This window comes from Euprymna scolopes, chromosome 21, assembly GCF_053919585.1.
Source record: "Euprymna scolopes isolate OS-2025 chromosome 21, ASM5391958v1, whole genome shotgun sequence".
Classification (NCBI taxonomy): Eukaryota; Metazoa; Mollusca; class Cephalopoda; order Sepiida; family Sepiolidae; genus Euprymna; species Euprymna scolopes.
Genome location: NC_136502.1, coordinates 93,333,081 through 93,353,438, shown reverse-complemented (window position 1 = coordinate 93,353,438; position 20,358 = coordinate 93,333,081). Strand labels below are relative to the sequence as shown.

Sequence of the window (20,358 nt, the reverse complement as noted above, 5' to 3'; positions counted from 1 at the left end):
TGAGTTCTCACACAGGTCATCTTTAGAGATTACTCATAGAAACCAGAGGTGTTTTCTGGACTCTGGATGGCAATAAGTCTCCCCAGATTCCCAGTACTGTTCACTTTTTTTAATAACCTTTCCAAATGAATTGTATTATAACCACAGCCGCTTATTATTTGCTTCTCGCTAGCAACGACCATCGGCCTTCACGGGTATTGAGTCTCAGCACTCTCCAGTGTTTTCTAGTGGAGGTCTAGTTTGTGCTCTTCTTCGGTTTTTGCATCTTTCTTTATTCTTCATGGTTATTTTGTGTGGTATCAGACGAGGCAGATTTATTTTATTTGGGGTGGTGATAGTGGTAGTGGGGTGATAAGATTTCTAGCAGTTTCAGTTCCTTTAGTTTCTTTAATGTTCATATAATGTTTCGTTTTGTCCTTTTGTTTTACTTCTGTTGTAGTTTCCACGTGGCTGATTAGTATTTGTAGTTTATGTAGGTTGCTTTCGACATTCGAGAATTTTTCTTAAGATTTCATACGTTTTAATTATTACCGTCCATTGCATATCCTCATTTTACTCTTTCTTTCCATTTGTCCTAGTCTTTATTTCAGGGTTTTATCAGTATTGCTCCTAGTACTCCCACAATTATTGATATTATATTGACTTTTTTATGTTCCATATTCCTTCCAGTTCTCTGGCAAACACAGTGTATTTGCTTTGTTTTTCCGCCTCTTAACTTTTACTCTTTTATTGCTGGGACGGCAAAATCTACATATTGACAGTGTTTTATTATTATTATTATTATTATTATTATTATTATTATCATTATTATTATTATTATTATTATTATTATTATTATTATTAACTAGCCTGGGTGCCCGGCGTTGCTCGTTTTTTTTTATGGTGTGTGTTCAGAAAAAAAATAAGATGTAGTAGGCAGGCAGGCTCAAACCCGTACCGCGGTGGAGTAAAAGAACGTGAAAAAAAAGTGACGTCTTTGCATCCATCGCTGAACCGGAAGTGGCGAAGGTTTAAATTAAGGCTAATCAATCGAAAAGAGGGGATGACTTTCGAAATTATCGACGAAAAAAGCGACCCCTTCCTGTAGAAAAGTGTCCAGTTGAGGGTGAAGGAATTAATGTTTTTAGCCAATTTTTCGATAAAACGATCCTAATTCTGTGAAAATCCGTCGCCTCTGTTGAAAGTTTAGATATATATACATACATGATGAATGTAACGTCTTGTCAGGCGAGTGCCACTCCCTCAGACACTTAAAGTCCATGAGCCCAAATGCCTGAGGAAGTATCTATACAAAGATGATGTTATAGCTTTGTACGACAACAGCTAAGTCTCTCTCTCGGTTCAAAATGTTGAGATCCAGCGACAAGCCAGAGCAAGATAGCAAGCAACAAATTAAACTGTAGACCAGCTTAATGCGGGCACTAGTCTCCCGCTTTATGGTTTTCCATATCAGAGATTTGCTTCTCCTAAAAAGGTTGCCTTCACTACGGTTTACGGGAGCCCTCTCCACCCCAACACACATATACACGCACAAATATACACGGTGCTAGTTGGCCGTTGACTCAGAAAAAGGGTTCATTCGCCCTTTAGAAGGTCTTGTTTTTAATCCTTCAGGCAGACTAGCCGCCCTCCTCACCAAACAAGTCTGGTGGGGGAACCAGTTTAGTCGCCGGTGACCCGATCATGAGACAGGTAGTACTGGGTTACATGGTACCAGTAGCATATGACATACATACATACATACATACATATATCCGGCTTGTGTCCATACAATTTGTTTCATGTTTAAAATCCAGTCGTTTGCACAGTTCATAGTTCATCGCTTTCCCCATGCAGTCATGCCCGTTCTTATATGCTCTTTAGTCCAGTTTGCTGAATAAACTTACTCTGTGGTTTATTGTTTGGTCTCTTTGTCCACGGGGTCTTCATTTACAGCTTTCCTAGGTTTTATGTATTTTAGCTTTTCAGGTCGCGTTGTTCTGTGAAAATCTTAGTATTAACTCCGTTTCACTGTTCATCTGTTCTTTTCTTAGTAATGTTCATGCATTTTCGTGATTCTCTTTTCTTGTCATATTATAAATGATTGAAATAGTCCCCTTTCTTGAAAAATTGTACATGTCTAGACGAGAAATTTTAAGAAAAAATCTTAAAATCATTTTCTTTTCTTCCTTTTCTTTTCTTCTCTTCTTTCTATTGTTTTTTATTTTTTTTTTTATATTCGGTTTTCATTTTCATTAAATGAATGACCTCAAGTAAGAACAGAGGTATATTGTCACCTGGCGATATCTTTTAGGACTGAAACAGTAAATACATTGTAGTGACTTATGGCAATTTTCTTTACCTAGATTGAATAAAATAATATATATATATATATATATATATATATATATATATACTAGCAGGACCTGTTAACTGGTGGAAGCCTCCTGCCATCGCAAAAAAGTAAACTCCGGTTGTTGATAATCCGCATGTGCTGTTTGAATCTGAAAAAAACAAGCAAATAAAAGAATGCGTAAATCCATGTGCAATAATAGAATTAGAATAAGAATACAAAGTGTAAACAGATTTTTTAGAATTAAGGGATTCTCGCTGTATATGAACTGTTTAGATTGGTAGAAACTCTCCATGTTAAGAACGGCTTTCGGAATAAACACAACCAACCACCCTTTGGAATAGACACCTTCAACATCCCCATGTAAAGAACGTATATCGGAGCAGAGCACCCCCTATTTAGTAGGGGGTGGTAGATAAATAAATACCCCAAATTTAATCGCGAAAATCGTAGGCAGCACACCCACTCGCAATCGATATGGTTGGTGACAGGGTCGATAGGAGAAAAGTAGATTATTGTATCACTCGCACAAGTACAAATCTGCCAGGCATTGAATTACGATGCAAAATACGTGTGTTTATATCTCTAGAAGCACTTGTCTGTGCAGAATTTGAATGAAATTTTCGTAATCAGGATAGATGAAAAACTATGAAGTGGTCATTGTAACGAAAAATGTGGAGGTGAACGTAATATAAAAATTTACCCCCTCCCCCAAAAATGTTAACGTGTGCGCGTGTAAAAAAAATGTAACCGTTAACCGCACTAGTAAATGGTAAAAGGCAAAAATCGTAATTGTAACGAAAAATGTGGAGCCGGACGTCATGTTTTTTCAACACGATGCTGTTTTGAACTTTTGCCACCTCGCTATTTCTAAGTAGTTTATTCAGGTTTAATACAAGCTTCACGATATTTTTTTTTAAATTAAATTGTTAGGTGGAAGCACAGAATATTTACTAAACACCCTCCCCTCCCCATGTTAAGAATGGCTTTCTAAATAATAACGTTGTTATTTCAGCCCGGTGGCAGAAGAGCACAAGTACCCATGTATTTGTTTCATGGCAGGTTTTTATTTGAGGGGGCGAGACTGCCTTATCGATAGTCAAAACATTTTTACATTTGTAAACCATGGTGTGCACTTTTGCCACCCCGCTATTTTTAAATATTTTAATCAGATTAAATTTAAGCTTCACGATATCTTTTTTAGTTGTTGTTGTTGTCGTTGTTGTTGTTGTTGTTATGAAATTGTTTGGTTGAAACACAGAATAGTTACCAAACACTCTACCCTCTTTGAGGGAGTGGGGGCGATATTACCCTGTCAGTCGTTCGAACATTTTTAACATTTCGAAGCCATAGTGCTTTTCAATATTTCATTCAGCTTAAATGCAAGCTTCACAATATCTTTTTTTTTTAATGAAATTCTTAGGTGGAAGCACAGAATAGCTACCAAACACTCTCTTCTCCCCATGTTAAGAATGGCTTTTAAAATAATAGGTTATCATTTCAGTACGGTGGGAAAAGAGCACACATATCCATGTTTTTTCTTCATGGCAGGTTTTCATTTGAGGGGATGGGGGCGATACTGCCGCCTCGGTAGTTCGAACATGGATAAATGTCGATATCGGAATATCCTGCTAAAAATATCACCCGCGTTTATCAAACTTAAACATTGAATTGGAAACTCGAAAACAAAATGAAACAAACTTTATTTTATTATTACCAGAAAAGATGTATTTCACCTGTTATTATTTTAGTAAGAACGAATTATTATTTCGTTATCTTTTTTTTTTTTTTACGAAAATAGAATAAAATTATGCATTTTTAAGATTTTTTCCATGCGTGCTTGAATAAAGGTCAGTGTAAATGTAAGGAATAAATAACACGATGTTACTGGTCAAATAACACGATCAATAAGTAATAAACAATAATTATGTGATCTTGGCCCGAAGACCAAGAATGAAAAGCCCCCAAAACTTTCAATCTGTTAATTGTATCGAATTCAACTTCAATCGTCACCAACGCTCGCAATGGTAACACTCGTGACTGTAAACTTCCTCTCACTCAAGCTTGCTTTATATGCAGTTTTTCACCCTGTCTAATTTGCATGTGTGCCCTCTGTTTCTCGTGATCTCGCGATCTCGCGAGACCACAGTGCATAAAACATCAGGCGCCATCTTTTTTCTCTTTTCCCACCCAACACTTCCCTGCGGCAAGTCCACCCCACCTCTGTCACGCCACCGCTCGCACGCACATCCACGCACTGCACAAATACGCGGACGCTTGCTACTCTGGTTAGTATTACATTAATTAAATGAGAATTTTAAAGTTGTGAATTTTTAATCGTCAGTTTAAAAGCTTTAACTATTTCGTTTATTTTTGGTAAACAAAGATATTTCAATCGTTTGTTAGTAGTTGTGACTCCTCAAAAACCTTTAAACTGTCGAATAAAACGCCATGGCTTTAAAATTCTTAGCAAATTTTCATATTAAAATTAAAGTTCGTTTCATTTTGTTTTCGAGTTTTCGATTCGATGTTTAAGCTTGATGGACACGGGCGATATTTTTAGCGGTGATTGCGATATCAGGTTTTACCCGAACGTGTTTACTTTTGTAAACCTTGTATATGTTTTAATTTGTTTTGAGATTTCCTGACGTGGAAGCATAGACTGAGAAGACTGTGTGTATACGTTAGTTCCATGAAATAAAGTGAATGTTATGAGCTAACTGTGTGTTTATGAGCGGTTTATATTTTTTATTTTCTTTTTTGCGCTCGCTAGTGTCTCCTATGGATAGCGACAGAAGCGTAGATAATCGATGCCGGAAGGTTTTTACCTGTGAATGTCTGTTTTGTTATGTTAGATTAGAAAAATGTAAATGTCGTTTTTGAGAGGTTAATATTCTTTAAATGTTGTTCTTTTTCGTCAATTTTTAGAAGTGTTCGTTTATGTCTATGTATATAATCATCCAGTTACAGAAGGTGTAATCGCACTGTAGTAGAAAAATGCAGAATCGTACCCGGTGACAATTGATAGCAATGGTAGGACTAAATATATATAGAGAAAAGTAGGGACTCTTTCCTCTTATAATACTGCGATTGTGGTGGTGGTTCTCTACGAATGGAATGTAGCCTTTTAATATTACGACTGAATGTGTATATAATAGCGTTCAAAAGTTACATAAGATGGTGGGTAATAGCTTAGACATAATAAATTTGTATGTGGCATCTGTTATTGCAAATTTACGGTAATTTGGTCCAAAGGGGAATTTCTGCAATAAAATATTATATATATATATATATATATATATATATATATATATATATATATATATATATATAAGCGAGATAAGACACAGATTAAAATCCGATGAAAATTCTGATAGATATTACTAGAGGTAACACTTTCGGAGTGATCCTAGCCAAAAAGGAAGAGCTCAATATTTAGGAATAGAGCAATATATAAATTTAGTTGTTTAATTTAAATTCTGAAAATCAAGATATAGACACATATATTCGAGTTAAGAATTTATTGTTTGAAAAAGGAATATATAGAAGGGGTTGTATTAATTTCCTTAATCCATGGATTTTCAATAATGGCCCATATCATTAGAGAAAATGAAATGCGGTTAGCAAAATGTTCGGCCGTGAAAAGACACTTATTCCATCCCCATTTCTATGATTATCACCTTCCGTATTTGTTTCATTCTCCGGTTCATTTTTTAAGGATGAAACATGGTTTCTGAATTTTTCCTTAAAGATGCATTCTGTTGCTCCAAGATATACTTTCTTACTATTATCGGCCTTACTCTCACATTCGTACACTATTTCTGAGGTTAAGCATTTGCCCTCCAACGGACAATTGCTAGGTACTCTGCAATTACAGTTCTCTCTAAATTCTGTTCTCCTGATACTGACTTATTATTATTCCTTATTTTGTTTATTTTCCTCTTATTAGAGCTTATTATAGTGGGCTAAGTTGGCAGAGGTGGGGAAATAGAGCTTCAGAGAGCTCCTATTAATTATTTTTGCTTAATCTATTCTCAGGTGGGATATTTTTTTCAATTATTCTGTAAAATTCCCTGGGGATATTGTTTTGGATATGAACGCTAAACGGCGGATTAAACCAAACCTGTTTCTTGCGTCTGTTTCTCTACTATTACTATTCTCCTTGTTTTTATTCTTTTTATCCTTCTTATTGTATCTATCGTTATTCTTCGATTTATTTCTTGCTCTCATGCCATGTTGTACGATATTGCTGTCTATAGTTATCTCTAACCCCATTTCATTGAAAAAAGTTCTAATATTTTTTTCTTATTTTTTCAGTAATTCGATCGCTGGAATTAACTACAAATAAGGCGTCATCTCTATATAGCCCCCATTTAATTCCGGTATTCTTCTGTTTATCTCTTTTAGTAAGTACAAGCGTACCAAGTCAGTAACCTATTCAGAATCCGGGGAACCCATTGTGAAGTCAAAATGTTCCTCTCTCTCTATCTTTTCTCGTCCACAGCTCATCATTATATCTTATTAAGTTTTTGTTTAGCTATTTTTATAATTTCCATCTCTAACTTAGTTACATCCGTTTTTCTTTTTCTGCTAATTTAAGTGCTTTCTCGAATAGTATAGGGGTTATTGAAGGGTATTATGCATCAATGTCAAACATAATGAATTTATTTTCCGATTTTGAGGATCCTCTCGAACCACTCTATCAGAGGTTATGTTCTATTTTAGATTTTAATGTTGGTATAATCCTGTCTAATATATTTTACTGAAATTGCCAAGGTCTGAAGCACACGGTACAATAACTCTAATACTGGGGTTATTACTGAAGTCGTGTTTGGGATCTTTCAACAAAAACCGAGGGTTAAATGGGGTATATACTTCTATTTTATCCTGAATATTTATTTTCTCACAGACTTTCGGTGCTAACAAGTTTATTCTATATAGATCTTTTTCAGTTGTCTTTTTATATTTATTATTTAGTCCACTTAAAATGAGATTGTTATATGCCTGAAAATTCGTACTGTAAATGTTCAAAGTTTTATTCGCTGGAACGATAAGGTTTGGATTGTCCACTATTTTTTAATATCTTATTTAATCTTAGGGTTTAAGTATTTATGTCCTTTTTTATTTTAAATCCTTTTCAACAAGTCCAGCTCGAATAGTTCCAAGGATTGTAACTGTGGTATAGTTTACAGTAGTTAATATTGTTTTCCTTTTCCTTTTTGAAATTACACAAATAAGTATGCAGATATAATTGCAAACCGCCAATATAATCGCTACATACAAAACTAAAAAGAACCAAAATAATATGGTAAGAATGTTAAATATCAGGTCCGGAATTGAGAATAAATAAATAAATAAAATAAATAAATAAATAAATAAATTTAAATTAATAACTTGGAGAAAAATAGGAATAACCTAAATTAAATGAACATATGTAATTGGTTACTAGGAAAAATGAATAATCGATTAAAACATTTAAAAATACAGATGCGAAAAAAAAAAAGATAGACTCAAAAAATCCTTAAGAAACAGAAAATGAAAACCCTCCTGCAGAAAGAATTGGGAGTAAATCTTTTACCGTATAGTTTTCCTTAAAAGGGAAATGCATTTGTTCATTAAAAAAAAGTGTTTTTACAATACGTCTGATGAGAGGCTGTTCTTGTGAATATTTTCAAACGATATAAGGTTTGAAATTGTCTGAATGGTCGCGAAACATTTGTAACGAACAATGAAAATACACAAATTGTTGCTGTAAATTCAAACTTTGTTGTTTTTATTAAAACAATACATGAATGCTCGATTACAAAAACTGGTAATGTTGAAGCTTACAAATTAAGTCATTTCATACTGACTTAAAATTTATTAGTATATGAACGATTACCGAATTCTCAATTATATGAGCATAATAAAATTCGGAATATTATAAATAATACACACACACACACACACACACACACACACATATATATATATATATATATATATATATATATATATATATATATATATATACAGAGAGAGAGAGAGAGAGAATAACAGTATGGTTTTATTTATAAAATCAAAATATTTATTTTTCATACAAAACCCGCTCCCCAGCATATTACAATTTTGGTACATTTTTTAGAGATCTATTTCGTTACGCAGAAACAGACGGTTATTATTATGTCAATACTGCCTCTTTTCGTGCATATACTGTTCAGAAATTCTTAGCTTAGGTAGAAAAAAATCCATGACAATATAATGCTACAAGAAGAAAAAATAGTTCATAGAAGACTCAACATCTAGTGTTTGTTTCGGCAGCCGGAGCAAACACTTGATGTTGAGTCTTTATCATAAATGGACGGGGTTACACTTTTTCACTTAAACGGTCGGGGTTCCATATCCAAAGGTATTAGATCACTTGAAAACTGCAGAGGGATGGAAGAATGAATAAAAATCTAACCTAAAAATATGGAAATATATGTATTTTTTCCCTTTCATATTAGTTCCAGCAATGTAGAACAGTAATTTTATCCAAAAGAATCAAAATAAATTAGAACAACCAACAGTCACTATCCTTGTAAAAAACGGCCTAGTTAACGGTTAAAGAATTAATGTTTTGGGGGCCAATTTTTCGATATTTGTCGTCCGAGACATAGAGCTTTACAACGATACCAATTTTGTCACGGTCCGACGCGTTTGTTGAAAGTTGTTGGCAGGCATACAAACGCACACGCACATATACACGCATACACACATTTTGTCTTTTATATTATAGACTACATTCTCTCCTAAAATGTTCACTTTGGTATAAGGATTAAAATAACCTTTCGAGAAAGAAATTCAACTCTGAATAGCATTTCATTATCTTTTGTCGCCCATTTATTTGTATGTTTTTTTGTCTGTTGTTATTCATCTCTGTTTTTTGCGTGTGAACTGTGTTAGTGTCGTACATAGAATTAGAGAGGTTACTTCACTGGTCTTGATCTGAAATTAGAACAACCAACATTAACAGGGGGATAACCAATCCATCAGGCTAGTGTCATTATCATGTAGTATTAGTCGAATTTTTATATGTGTTTCAACACCAGACCCAGACTTAGTTTACCTGTGACTCTGTTACAGGAATAGTTTTAATCTTTCATTAAAATGAGAGACCACGCGCACTATCATATGTACATAAAAGGGTATTGCAAAATACCGGACAAGTTACAACCACACACATAAATGAATAAATTATATATATATATATATATCCATAGCTAAATCACGTCGCAGGCTACAAGAGCCATGACAGCCAACAACCCGGAAGTCCAAGACTAGAGTTTCGCCCTCATTTTGACGACTCATCAATTCATCCGAACCCGGGATCCGAAACCCGAGCCTCTTGCATGCGAGGCAAGCACTCTGTCAACTGAGTAAACGCCCCGCACACAAGAAATTCTCTTAACTTAGACAGATCAAGCAAACCGCGGCGAAATCCGATTGTGGAATGGACCTGCTTCGTCTCGACAAGGGATGCAATTATCCAACCAGCTGTCTTGGCTCTTGTAGGCTGCGACGTATTTTGGCTATGGAAGTAATTATATATAACCTCTCACATTTTTAATTATACACACACACACACACACATAATGATTAATAAGGCTATGACAAGAGAATGCTCTTTTCATTGTTTTGACTCTCGAGTATATATCCGACACAGTTAGACACAGTTAATCAACCGAGAACCACATCACTCTATATAAAAGCATATAAGATATTAACTGATATATACCGTAAACTATATCCAGTGGTGAGGCCCCAGCTTGCGGGATTTGGGGAGTGTGGAGCCACCCTTTAATTACTATTGTTCCCAGGTCCACTCTGACCCGGAGTGGTAGTACCTGCTAGGGTCCCAACTATGGGTTAAATATAAACCGACTTGAAAACAACAAATATATTCTATTAAAAATATTTTCTTCAAAATCTTTGGATTCGGCATTAAATAACCTGAAAAGGGTTGATAAGCCGTAAAACAAAAACAACCAACCAACCAGCCAGCCTTATACATTGAGTATCTACTTAATATATAATTATTTTATTTTTTATCTACGTATTTATATAAAAATGTCGAATCAGTCTGATAATTAAGAAATGAGTGAAAGGTAAAAACGGCAACGTTTTCGTTTTTCTTTTTTTTAAAAATATAATTCAACATTACCTATTCACATGCGATCATTAGTAGTACTAACAAGACCTGTATTCTAGCATTGCCCGGGATGAAATAAAAAAAATAGTTTATTATAAATTATATCCGTAAATTATTATTTCGAGTTGAGGATAATTGTATGTGGGGGATAGGTTTTTCATGATGCTTTTCCGCAATAATATTCACTTAACCAGATATGATTTTGTATACAGATTTAGTTGACCAATATATTGGAGCATGTCTTGAATTGATGGCCTTATTCCTTGAGTTTAAATGATTATACGTATTACTATTTATCTATTATATATTTCTTTCATAGACATATATTTTGTTTACATATATATATATATATATTTATTTTGTTATTTTATATAGTTTTCATCAAATTATTTTTAGATTAAGTTTATGGTGCGTATACAGTTGTTTACTATTTCACTTCTACAGTTCATTATGTTTTATAATTTCAAATTTCTTCTTCAGACATAATCTACCAGAGTCGTCTTTCTTGTGGGTTTGTACATGGCTATGTTGATCCCGCCGTCAATAGATGAACGTGTATCTACAGCACTCAAAATATTTAGCAAATAGTCATGAATTTACACGAACTTTAATCTCGATTTGACGGGGTTCCATTTTCAAAGATATGAAATAAATACAAAAATGCAGCGATATGAAGATAAGAAGAAATTAAAATCTAACCTAAAAATGATATAAAGATGTTGCTTAAAACTTCGGATGTTTTTCTTTTCGTATGAATTCTAGGAATATAAATCAGCAATTGTGACCTGAAGAATCCATTTAACGCAGATTTAGTAAATTATTGCTTAAGAATTATCATTGTTTATTTATTCCATATATTATTTTGTGTTTTATAATTGTATTGAATTAATTCTTCAGATGCCATTCAAACTTATGCTGAGAATCCAGACGCAAGTTTCATTTTTGCAGGTGAGTATTTTTATTCGAATCTTCCTCTAGAGAATTTATAGCATTCCTTATTTTTTACATTCATTCAATCAACTGCATAAACGCACCACGTATTTAAATGGCATATATATATATCACCTTTAGAAAGTCTGTGAAAATTAAAGCATAAACGTTGATGAACAAACAAAATATTGATTTTCTTTTTTTTTTACATACATTAATATACATTTATTGAAGTTGGTTGTCGTGGATATCTAGGACACTCAGTCACCTTGTTTATTACAAAAATAGGAATCATGGGTCACAATCTGAATGTTGCCTATGATCGTCTTAAGAACACAACTCAATATGCGTCAACCTAGATTTGTCCGAGAGCGAAAAGCGTTATAATTTCTCCTTGATGATCTTGGTTTTGTTTGTTTGTTTGTTTGTAATACCCTGGTAAAATCAGGAGTGGCAATACCGCCTTGAACTACCAAAACAGTGGCGGCTGATGAGGGCAGGGTATCGCACATGCTTTCACATGTTGTATTATAAAATACAAATAGACACGCATCTTCCTTTATATATATATATATATATATATATATGCTCCCCATATGAGGGTATCAAATTGGTTAAAGGGAAAATTATTCCCAACTCGCATTCAGGTAAAAACGCACTTTCGTAAATAATTGAATTCATTCAAAACATATCGCAAAAACAAAAACAAAATAGCATCTAAGTAAATCGCGATGTATCCGAACAGTCAGTGAGTTGGACGAGTGGTGAGAGTTTAGGCTTCTTACCATGGGATCCCGATTTCGAATCGCGCTAGAGTCAGCCACTCTGATGGGGCATGGACGATGACACACGTGTCAGTGGATAGTTGTATTTTAAAAATAATATGTCATATGTTTAGTATAGAAAAAAACATCGTTTTTTGTTCTATACTAATTATTCAGTCCAAAGAAAAAATTATATATATATATATATATATATATATATATATATATATATACACACACACACACACACAATTTCTTCTACAAAATTTGATAATTCGTTTCAAGTGTCTCTCGAATTATAACTTCTCTTCGGTTAACGGGTGACGACGAGTGAGAGGCAAAGGGGTGCGATGGACGACTCTTCTCTCGAGTGGATTTCAGAAACCTTAGCTCCAAACTGAAAAACTTACGGGTACGATGGCTTTAATAGTCGTGGATGGTGTGGGTTTGGGGTTTGTTCGATCTCCCTCTCGGCCAATCATCTCACTTCATTCCTCAACGGGGGCTTCTCCGGTTGGTTAATTAGCCAACCAACCCCTGCATAATAATTACGGATCTCTTTTCCCAGGATTGTGTGAATCATAATTTTCGCATGAGAATAAAGGTCAATGCGTTGACTTCAGGTCACGGATGAAGACAAAACATCTCTAGTTTAGTTTTCTCCGACTTTACACGTGCACTGAGCAAACTATGCGTCATTATCAACTTTAAGTCGTTTCTGTATGTGATATATAATTCATATCAGGTCACCCGCTGCTGCCCGGGATAGTTTTTATAAAAAAAGCCTCAATCCGGTTCCAATTCCACCCTTTTTAATTTTGCCAAACTGCTCTTTAATGACGCAATTTGCTCTCCTCTGAGGGGGTTGGGTTACACTTATTAAAAAATCCTCTATCTGAAGCCTCAAACACGAAATTTGTTACACAGTGTAATTTAGATAACACGGATTTTCATTTGTATTAATTATGTAAACTGTTCTGTACATATTTTCTTTAATCGTTAAACTGAAGAGATGTATAAAGACTAAACAAATAAAAATGAGAACATTTGGATCTTATTGTTTCTTATAATTGTAATATAACCACATGTGCTGCCTTGTTTGAAACGATCACTGACTCAACCGTTGTCTGTCGTTGATTTCTTTTATTTCGTCTTCTTTTCTGTTTTTGTCGTCGTTTCTCACATTGGCGGCTGTCGATGGGCGTGCATACGGGATCACAAGCACAAAACAATAAAATAAATAAAAATACAAATAAACATCCACGTTCTGTCGAGGCTATGTTCGTCAGGTGATGGTTCACCTCGATCTCTTAAAGCGTTCTCGATCTGATCAAGCTACGACCTGCTTTCATGTAAAATGTTATGTACATATTTTTTCTTTAATTGTTGAAATGAGTAGATTCCCAATGGCAAAAAGAAATAAATATGAAAACTTTTGGACCTTATTATTTTTTTATGATGTCTGAAGGCAAATATAAAATTATATAACACTGAAGTGCTTTTCTTTATATTTTGTTGTTTACAGGCAGCCTCTACACAACGTCTTTGCTGATGAGTGTTTTGCTGCTTTGAGATTTCTGGTATTCTAAAGAGATGTTTACAGAAACTGTCGATAAGAATACAAAGAAACAGAAGAAGAAGAAGAAGAAGAAGAAGAACTGACATCATACAGACGACTTTTTTACTGACACATATGAGAATATCGATGAAAATACTTTAATATTTTAATAAAGTTGTTGCCACTTTATCTCACGTTAAAACCACCTGAATTATTTTGATTATTGGGACAACTATTCTTATCTCGGCTTTTATTTCTCCAGAACCAACCCATCTCATATAGTTGACCATTTCATCATTCGTTGTGGACTCCCGTGTATTCTTATCGCCCAACTTCTAAAGTTTACCGTTTTTGCTTAGTTTTGTCTTCAGAAATTTTTTTTTTTATAAATTCAACCCTGGATCAATGGGCAGCCATCTATTTATCTTCCTTTTTATAAAAGCCCTTAAAATACTATCTGAGCCATAAGTTAGTGATTGTTAATGGCTAGAGATTCGAAAACAGATGATAAGTTCATATGAGAAATATATTTGTTTTTGGTTTTCTTTCTTTTATCGTCAATTTTACCGTCAACAAATATTTACACGAAGATTGTTCCAAAGATAAAGCCTAATGTTTTTTTTTTTTTAATTCAGAATGTTAAAGAGCTACGACAACGGGAGCGGTGCTCCAAAATTGTTTTTTCTACATAGTCTTGTATTGGACGTTCACGGTACGTGATTGACAGTTTGTCTGACTGCTGTTTCCGACTGACAGTACAGGGCCATAACTCTTTGGTAGCGCTTAGACCGGCTCTATCATCAGTTGAATAATATCAGGATAGTTGTAGTGCAATTTCGTGCATGGAAAGGGGCTCTGCTGCTATCTCTGGTGGACTTTTACGAGGCCACAACTTTCTTAACAGGGCCTGGCTAATGAGTCTATCATTCATATCAGAAAACACATCAAAGATGCTCCATGGACCAATATCTTCTCTCTTCCTGCTGAACAGTGTGCCAATGAGACAAATGAATTGTACAAAGCGGGCATTGAAGCACATGTCCCCACACGGAAGTGTTATAGCAAGTCCGGCTTACCTCCATGATTCACTACAGATTGTGCAGCTGCCATTGCACAAAAACAGCATGCACTCTGCTGGTTCGTACGTCATTAGTCAAATTCAAATTGACAAAAATTTATAGATGCTAGAAATTATTGTAAAAGAGTAATAGCCACAGCCAAAAAAAGGCATGCTGAAATAACCAGAGAACTCATAGAATCGCAAAAGATAGGAATTTGTGATTTCTGGAAAATTTACGATAGTGCAGTGAATAAAGTGTAATCAGTACCCCCCCCCCACTATTCAGCAACCAGAAAGTTGCATACACGGCAACTGAAAAGGCAGAGCTGCTTGTCCGGCGATTCGCCTCCAACTCCATCTTAGAGCCAACAAACAACTCCCTCCCAAATTTCCCTATGCAGCCGGAAGCCACAATTGATGATCTGAAAATCACCCCTTCTCATGTCCACGATATCATAAAAAACTTAGACACCTTCAAAGCGTGTGAGCCTGATCTCATCCTAGCTATACTAATTTAGAAATGCTCAGCTGAGCTGGCCCCTGTACTTACCAAACTCTACAACAAATGCTTTGCTGAATCCTGCTTTCCTAACAGCTGTAAGATGACCTGTCTTGTGCCAGGATACAAGACTTCTGGCGAAAAGACCGACCCTCTCAATTATCTTCCTATAAGTCTCCTCCCCATCTTCGCTAAAATCTTCGAGAAGCTAATCTTCTTTCTGAAAAAACAGTACGGAAGAAGAAAAAGAAGGGAAAAAAGTAGCAGAATAAAAAACAGAAAGAAACAAGTAAAAGAAGAAAGATGAAAATAAACAAGAAACAGAAGAAAAAGAAGAAGAAGAAGAAGAAGAAGAAACGAAGGGACAAACAAACAAAAAAGAAGAAAAAGAAACATAATAATAAGAAGAAACCGAAAAAGAAACATAAAATACAGAATAAGAAGAAGAAGATGAAACAGAAGAAGAATTAGAAAAAAGAAGAAGAAGAAACCGAAGAAAAAGAAAATCAAGAGAATAAGTAGAAGAAAAGGAAGAAAAAGAAGAAGAAGTAGGAAAAGAAAAAAAAGAACATAAAGAAGATCTAGAAAAAGAAGAAAAAGAAGAAAAAGAAGAAAATGGACAAGAAAAACAGAAGGAAACAAAAAAACAGAAAAAAATGAAGAAGAAGAAGAAAAAGAAGAAATTGACAGATTGACAACATGGAAACCTTGACTGTCAAATCACGATAACCAGTGAATCCTTCCAAGTGGATGAACCGTGATTATTTCTATCAATTAAATATGGTTATTATTTTGGCATGAAGGGATAACTGCTGTGATTGAATTGCCACTGATGACATCCATTAGGTAAATGCTGCATCCACATTTTCATATATAAGATGAGTCTCATCCAACGCAAATGCCAGCGATGAAATCACCAATAAAATTCACAAGACAATGTTTCAATACAATTATATTTGGTCTAAGAGCACTCTAATCCATGCATATCTTGTTACTGAAGTCTCAGTTATAAATGTTGAACTTCAATGGTGTAGGTGGGCACTTTGGTAACCATTTCATCAGTAGTAGGTCTAGTCCTGAATGGATTCATGTTCGCTGGACTTGAATCTCACCAACACTTGACGATTTTTATCTGTGAATTTATTGAAAACAAGTGAAGCATGCATGCCCCCACCCCGTGAGTGCACAGTGAACGAGGCATAAACAAAAACGACTAACTTCAGCATTTGCCCTTCCCCTCATTTAGCGCTCCAAAATCCTCAGGGGGACGTCAAATCCTGGTGAAAATGAACAAACAATGCAGTTTTAGGCCTAAACATATGTAAATTTGAGTTCTGCACCATGCAAAAAAAGAAATGACTAAGTCCATCATTTGCCAAACCCTCCCCATTTAACCCCAAAAGTCCCGAAAGCCTTAACATATTTAAATTTGAGTTCAGCACCATGCAAAACTACTAAATAGACATACACAGGAAATTTTGGACAAATATGGTAAAATAGTCCCAAAAATGGAGTGTTTTTAACTAGCCCTAAAAGAACCCCTGGGTACACCCACCAGTTATCACGAAGTATAGATAAACAAAATTATATAGAAATCAGTTAGTCCCAACTTTTCAGAAAGTTTTATAAAAATCTAAGGCATCAGTTTTTTTAATAAGCACAAAAGTGTCAATTTTGGCCATTTTAACTCGAAAGGCACCCCCCATAGGGGGCAACCGGATTTTTCCCAGAAAATCCGATCTTTTACTTTTTTACTCATATCATGTTTAATGTTTGTGCAAAATTTAAAAAAAAAATGTTTGTGCAAATGTTTGAAAAAATTCCAAGGTGTAGTTATTGAGAAAAGTGCGGACAGACGAACGGACGAACGGACGAACGGACAAGTGTAAATTTACAGGTCCACCTTCCTTTTGTCGGGGGACCAAAAACCTTTTTTATAACAAGAACGAATGGATATTAAGGTTCTAATTTTTTTAGGTAAAAAAAAAAAAAAAATGGTTATTCATTTTATCTGGATTTTTTTTATTTTCACAGCGGACTTCTGGCCTAATGGATAAAGTAATTGTTAAAAGTTCAGGTGTTAAAAGTTACGCTCTTCTGGAAGTTGAAGGTTCAATTCTCAGTACAGGTGACATCAAAAATACAATTTTAAATTACTTAGAACTTCTAGTCTGTCATGGCTGACGGAACGAGAACATGCTCCTTCGTGGATTAAATAAAAGGTTCCGTTCGAAATTTCATGAAGATTCGCTAGTTCGACAGAAAAAAAACTTTCGATTTTGACAAGAAACACCTGAAGAGGTTATATTCACTGAAATGTGAAAATAACACTCGACATGAGAATAGTAGTCCGAAGGAAGTGGTGCCTTGCAAACTGATTTGTCAGTGTGTTGCCAAAATACCTAGCAAGGACAGTTCTCCGCAAGAGAAAAGTATTTATTTGTGACTGCTTCTATAAAATAGATTAACATCAAATAGCATCAAACTGTGACCGGCAGTGTGTGCAATTTTCTTTTTTCTTGAATGTTTATTATAATAAAATTCCGTGGACCATTCCAGCGCCCTTGTTTGCATCTTGTCTTTTAAAAAAAACATTGTTGCCATGGAAACCAGCATTGTTGCCATGGAAACCAAAATTCAAATGCCTTTTTAAGTTACAACAATATTGAGTGCAAACTGATAACTTCAGTCTTTGTTTAACTTGTAAATATAGTTTAAATCATGAAATATGTTTTGTTATATTTTGTTGGCGGTTTCGATTCTAGGTGATGACACACAAGTCATATTTCTTTTGTATTTTTGAACTCATAGTTATATATTGCGTGCAATATATAACTATTGAATAAGAAATCAGTGTGAAGTAAAATATCATATTTAAGCGTATTTAGCACCGGGCCAATTTTAGTTGTAAATTTCTCGAATATTAAAAAAAAAGAAGATTTTTTTTTAATTAAATAAGAAACGTTGTAAACCAGATTATTACAAAATAAATAGAAAATTACTTACAGATGAACGAAATTTATTATTAATTATTATTATTATTATTATTTATTTATTTTATATTATTTAATATATTTATTATTATGTTTTTTATTTTATATTTTATTTATTTATTATTATTTTTTATTTTATATTATTTTATTCTTGGTAAAATTATTTATCACAAGAAATAGAAGAACATAACAATTAAACCACCCGGGTGTAAGCGTGACACACAAAAGAACACACACGCTATCGTATTAATATATAGATTTCCATGTAAAGAAAGTTTAGTTATATTAAAGAGATATAATTGTTTTTCAAGATACAGTAGAACTCCGGGATACGGCATTACTCATGGCCGGCGTTGGGGTCGTAAGGTGAAATCGCCGTATGGCAAGGCCTAAGCAAACTTTTATATAGTACGTATTAAAAATTATTAACAAAATACAGTACAGTCTATAATGCACATGTATATAATCAAATAACATTATCAATAACATCGTAAGGTGCGGTACATACCGTAACCAGGGGCCGGACAACCATCGTATTCCATATATTAACCTGAAAAAAACGGATCCTAGGGCTGCTGTATCCCGAGGTTCTACTGTAAATATATTTAAAAATCAACAAATGGTTCATAGATTTGTGTGGGGTTTCTTTTTCATAAAACGAAAACATGGAAACATCTATGAGCGAAAATGATTTTTTTTTTCTTTTCATGAAAAGTATCTAAAAAGTGCAAAAAATATCCATTAAAACAATAATTTTTTGGCAAAAAAAGTATAAGAAAAGTTGGTTCACGTGTACGAGCGGTACACCCTCCTATATATATATATATATATATATATATATATATATATATTTGCAATTTTTTCAGTGGATCATTATCGAATAGGTACTAATCTACCAGATTGTATATATATATAAAAAAAACAATGAAAAAAATCAATATTTAAGTAATTGTATACTGTGCTCAGTTTCTAATGCAATGTATTAGTAAATCGATCACCCATTTTAGGACCACTCGCCGTTTTTAGGCCAAATTTTGCGAATTTAGCTTTTTTAAAGCAAAGTTCGCTTAAAATTTGCCCTTTTCCCATTATGTTATCATCATCATCATCATCATCATCGGCGGTCACTCGTGTCCGAGTAAAACTGTCCTCCGTTGTGGCTTCCTTGTATGTTATATATACATATCTATGGTTATCCTCAAGTTTCGTCACCCGAAATTTACAAAGGTTTTGCCCGTATTAATTTTTTCCTTTGTGTGTGTTTTTTTTTCTTTTTCTTTTTTTTTTTCATACGCAATCTTCAAGTGGTGTCGCATAACATTTACCATTTTTTAAAAAATTAACAGAAATATTAACAGGAATAGTCTTTGGTATACTTACGTGTGTGCACAGTTTCTAATACAGAGTATCCAAAAAGTCACCGAAGGGTTAAAAATCTTTTTCATTTTACCATTAATGATTTTTTTTCTTCTCTATTTCAGATATTTTACAGATAATATTTTGGAAATTAATTATGGATAAATATAGCATTGAACAACGTACGCAACTTGTGAGATCAGGTGTCATTTGTTTTGACTCCAAGGACCTATCGACGTCATTTTCGTGTAACAGATAGTCCAAGTAACAACACAATTCGAAACATTATGAAAAAGTTAACAAATCTCAAACCTTGCAAGACTTAAAGGAAAACATCAGGTACGAAATAAAGGAGCTAAATCGCAATCCATAGATTCTGCAATCTTTTATGAATAATGGGGTTTGTATTACTGTACACATAGATTCGAAAAAGTTGTCAAAAACAAATAACAAATAAATGTTACCAAAGGCAAGATAAGTTACTTTTCTACCAAACTGGATATATTTTTTGTGTTTTTATTCAATGTAATATGTTTATTCAGCTCGAAAAACATGCAGTGTTTACCGATATATTGGAAAATTCAAAATGGCGTTCGACTCTCTCTTTAACACGGTAAGTTTGGGAAAAGGTGTTATAAATAATAAACTATACAAAATACTATTAAAAACCACCGAAAATATGTCAACCTATGTCAC

General features: G+C 34.1%; 1 protein-coding gene across 1 annotated transcript in view; it reads left to right on the top strand.

Annotated features, from left to right (window-relative positions):
• LOC145242587 (uncharacterized) overlaps positions 1 to 17,298 on the top strand; it is a 57,046-nt gene extending 39,748 nt beyond the window's left edge. Inside the window, exons 6-7 of the mRNA XM_080105688.1 lie at positions 11,400 to 11,450; positions 13,722 to 17,298. Of these exons, the coding sequence (XP_079961814.1) occupies positions 11,400 to 11,450; positions 13,722 to 13,768 (98 nt within the window). The 3' untranslated portion in view covers positions 13,769 to 17,298. The remainder of the gene's footprint in view (positions 1 to 11,399; positions 11,451 to 13,721) is intronic.
• Positions 17,299 to 20,358: the final 3,060 nt, after the last annotated feature.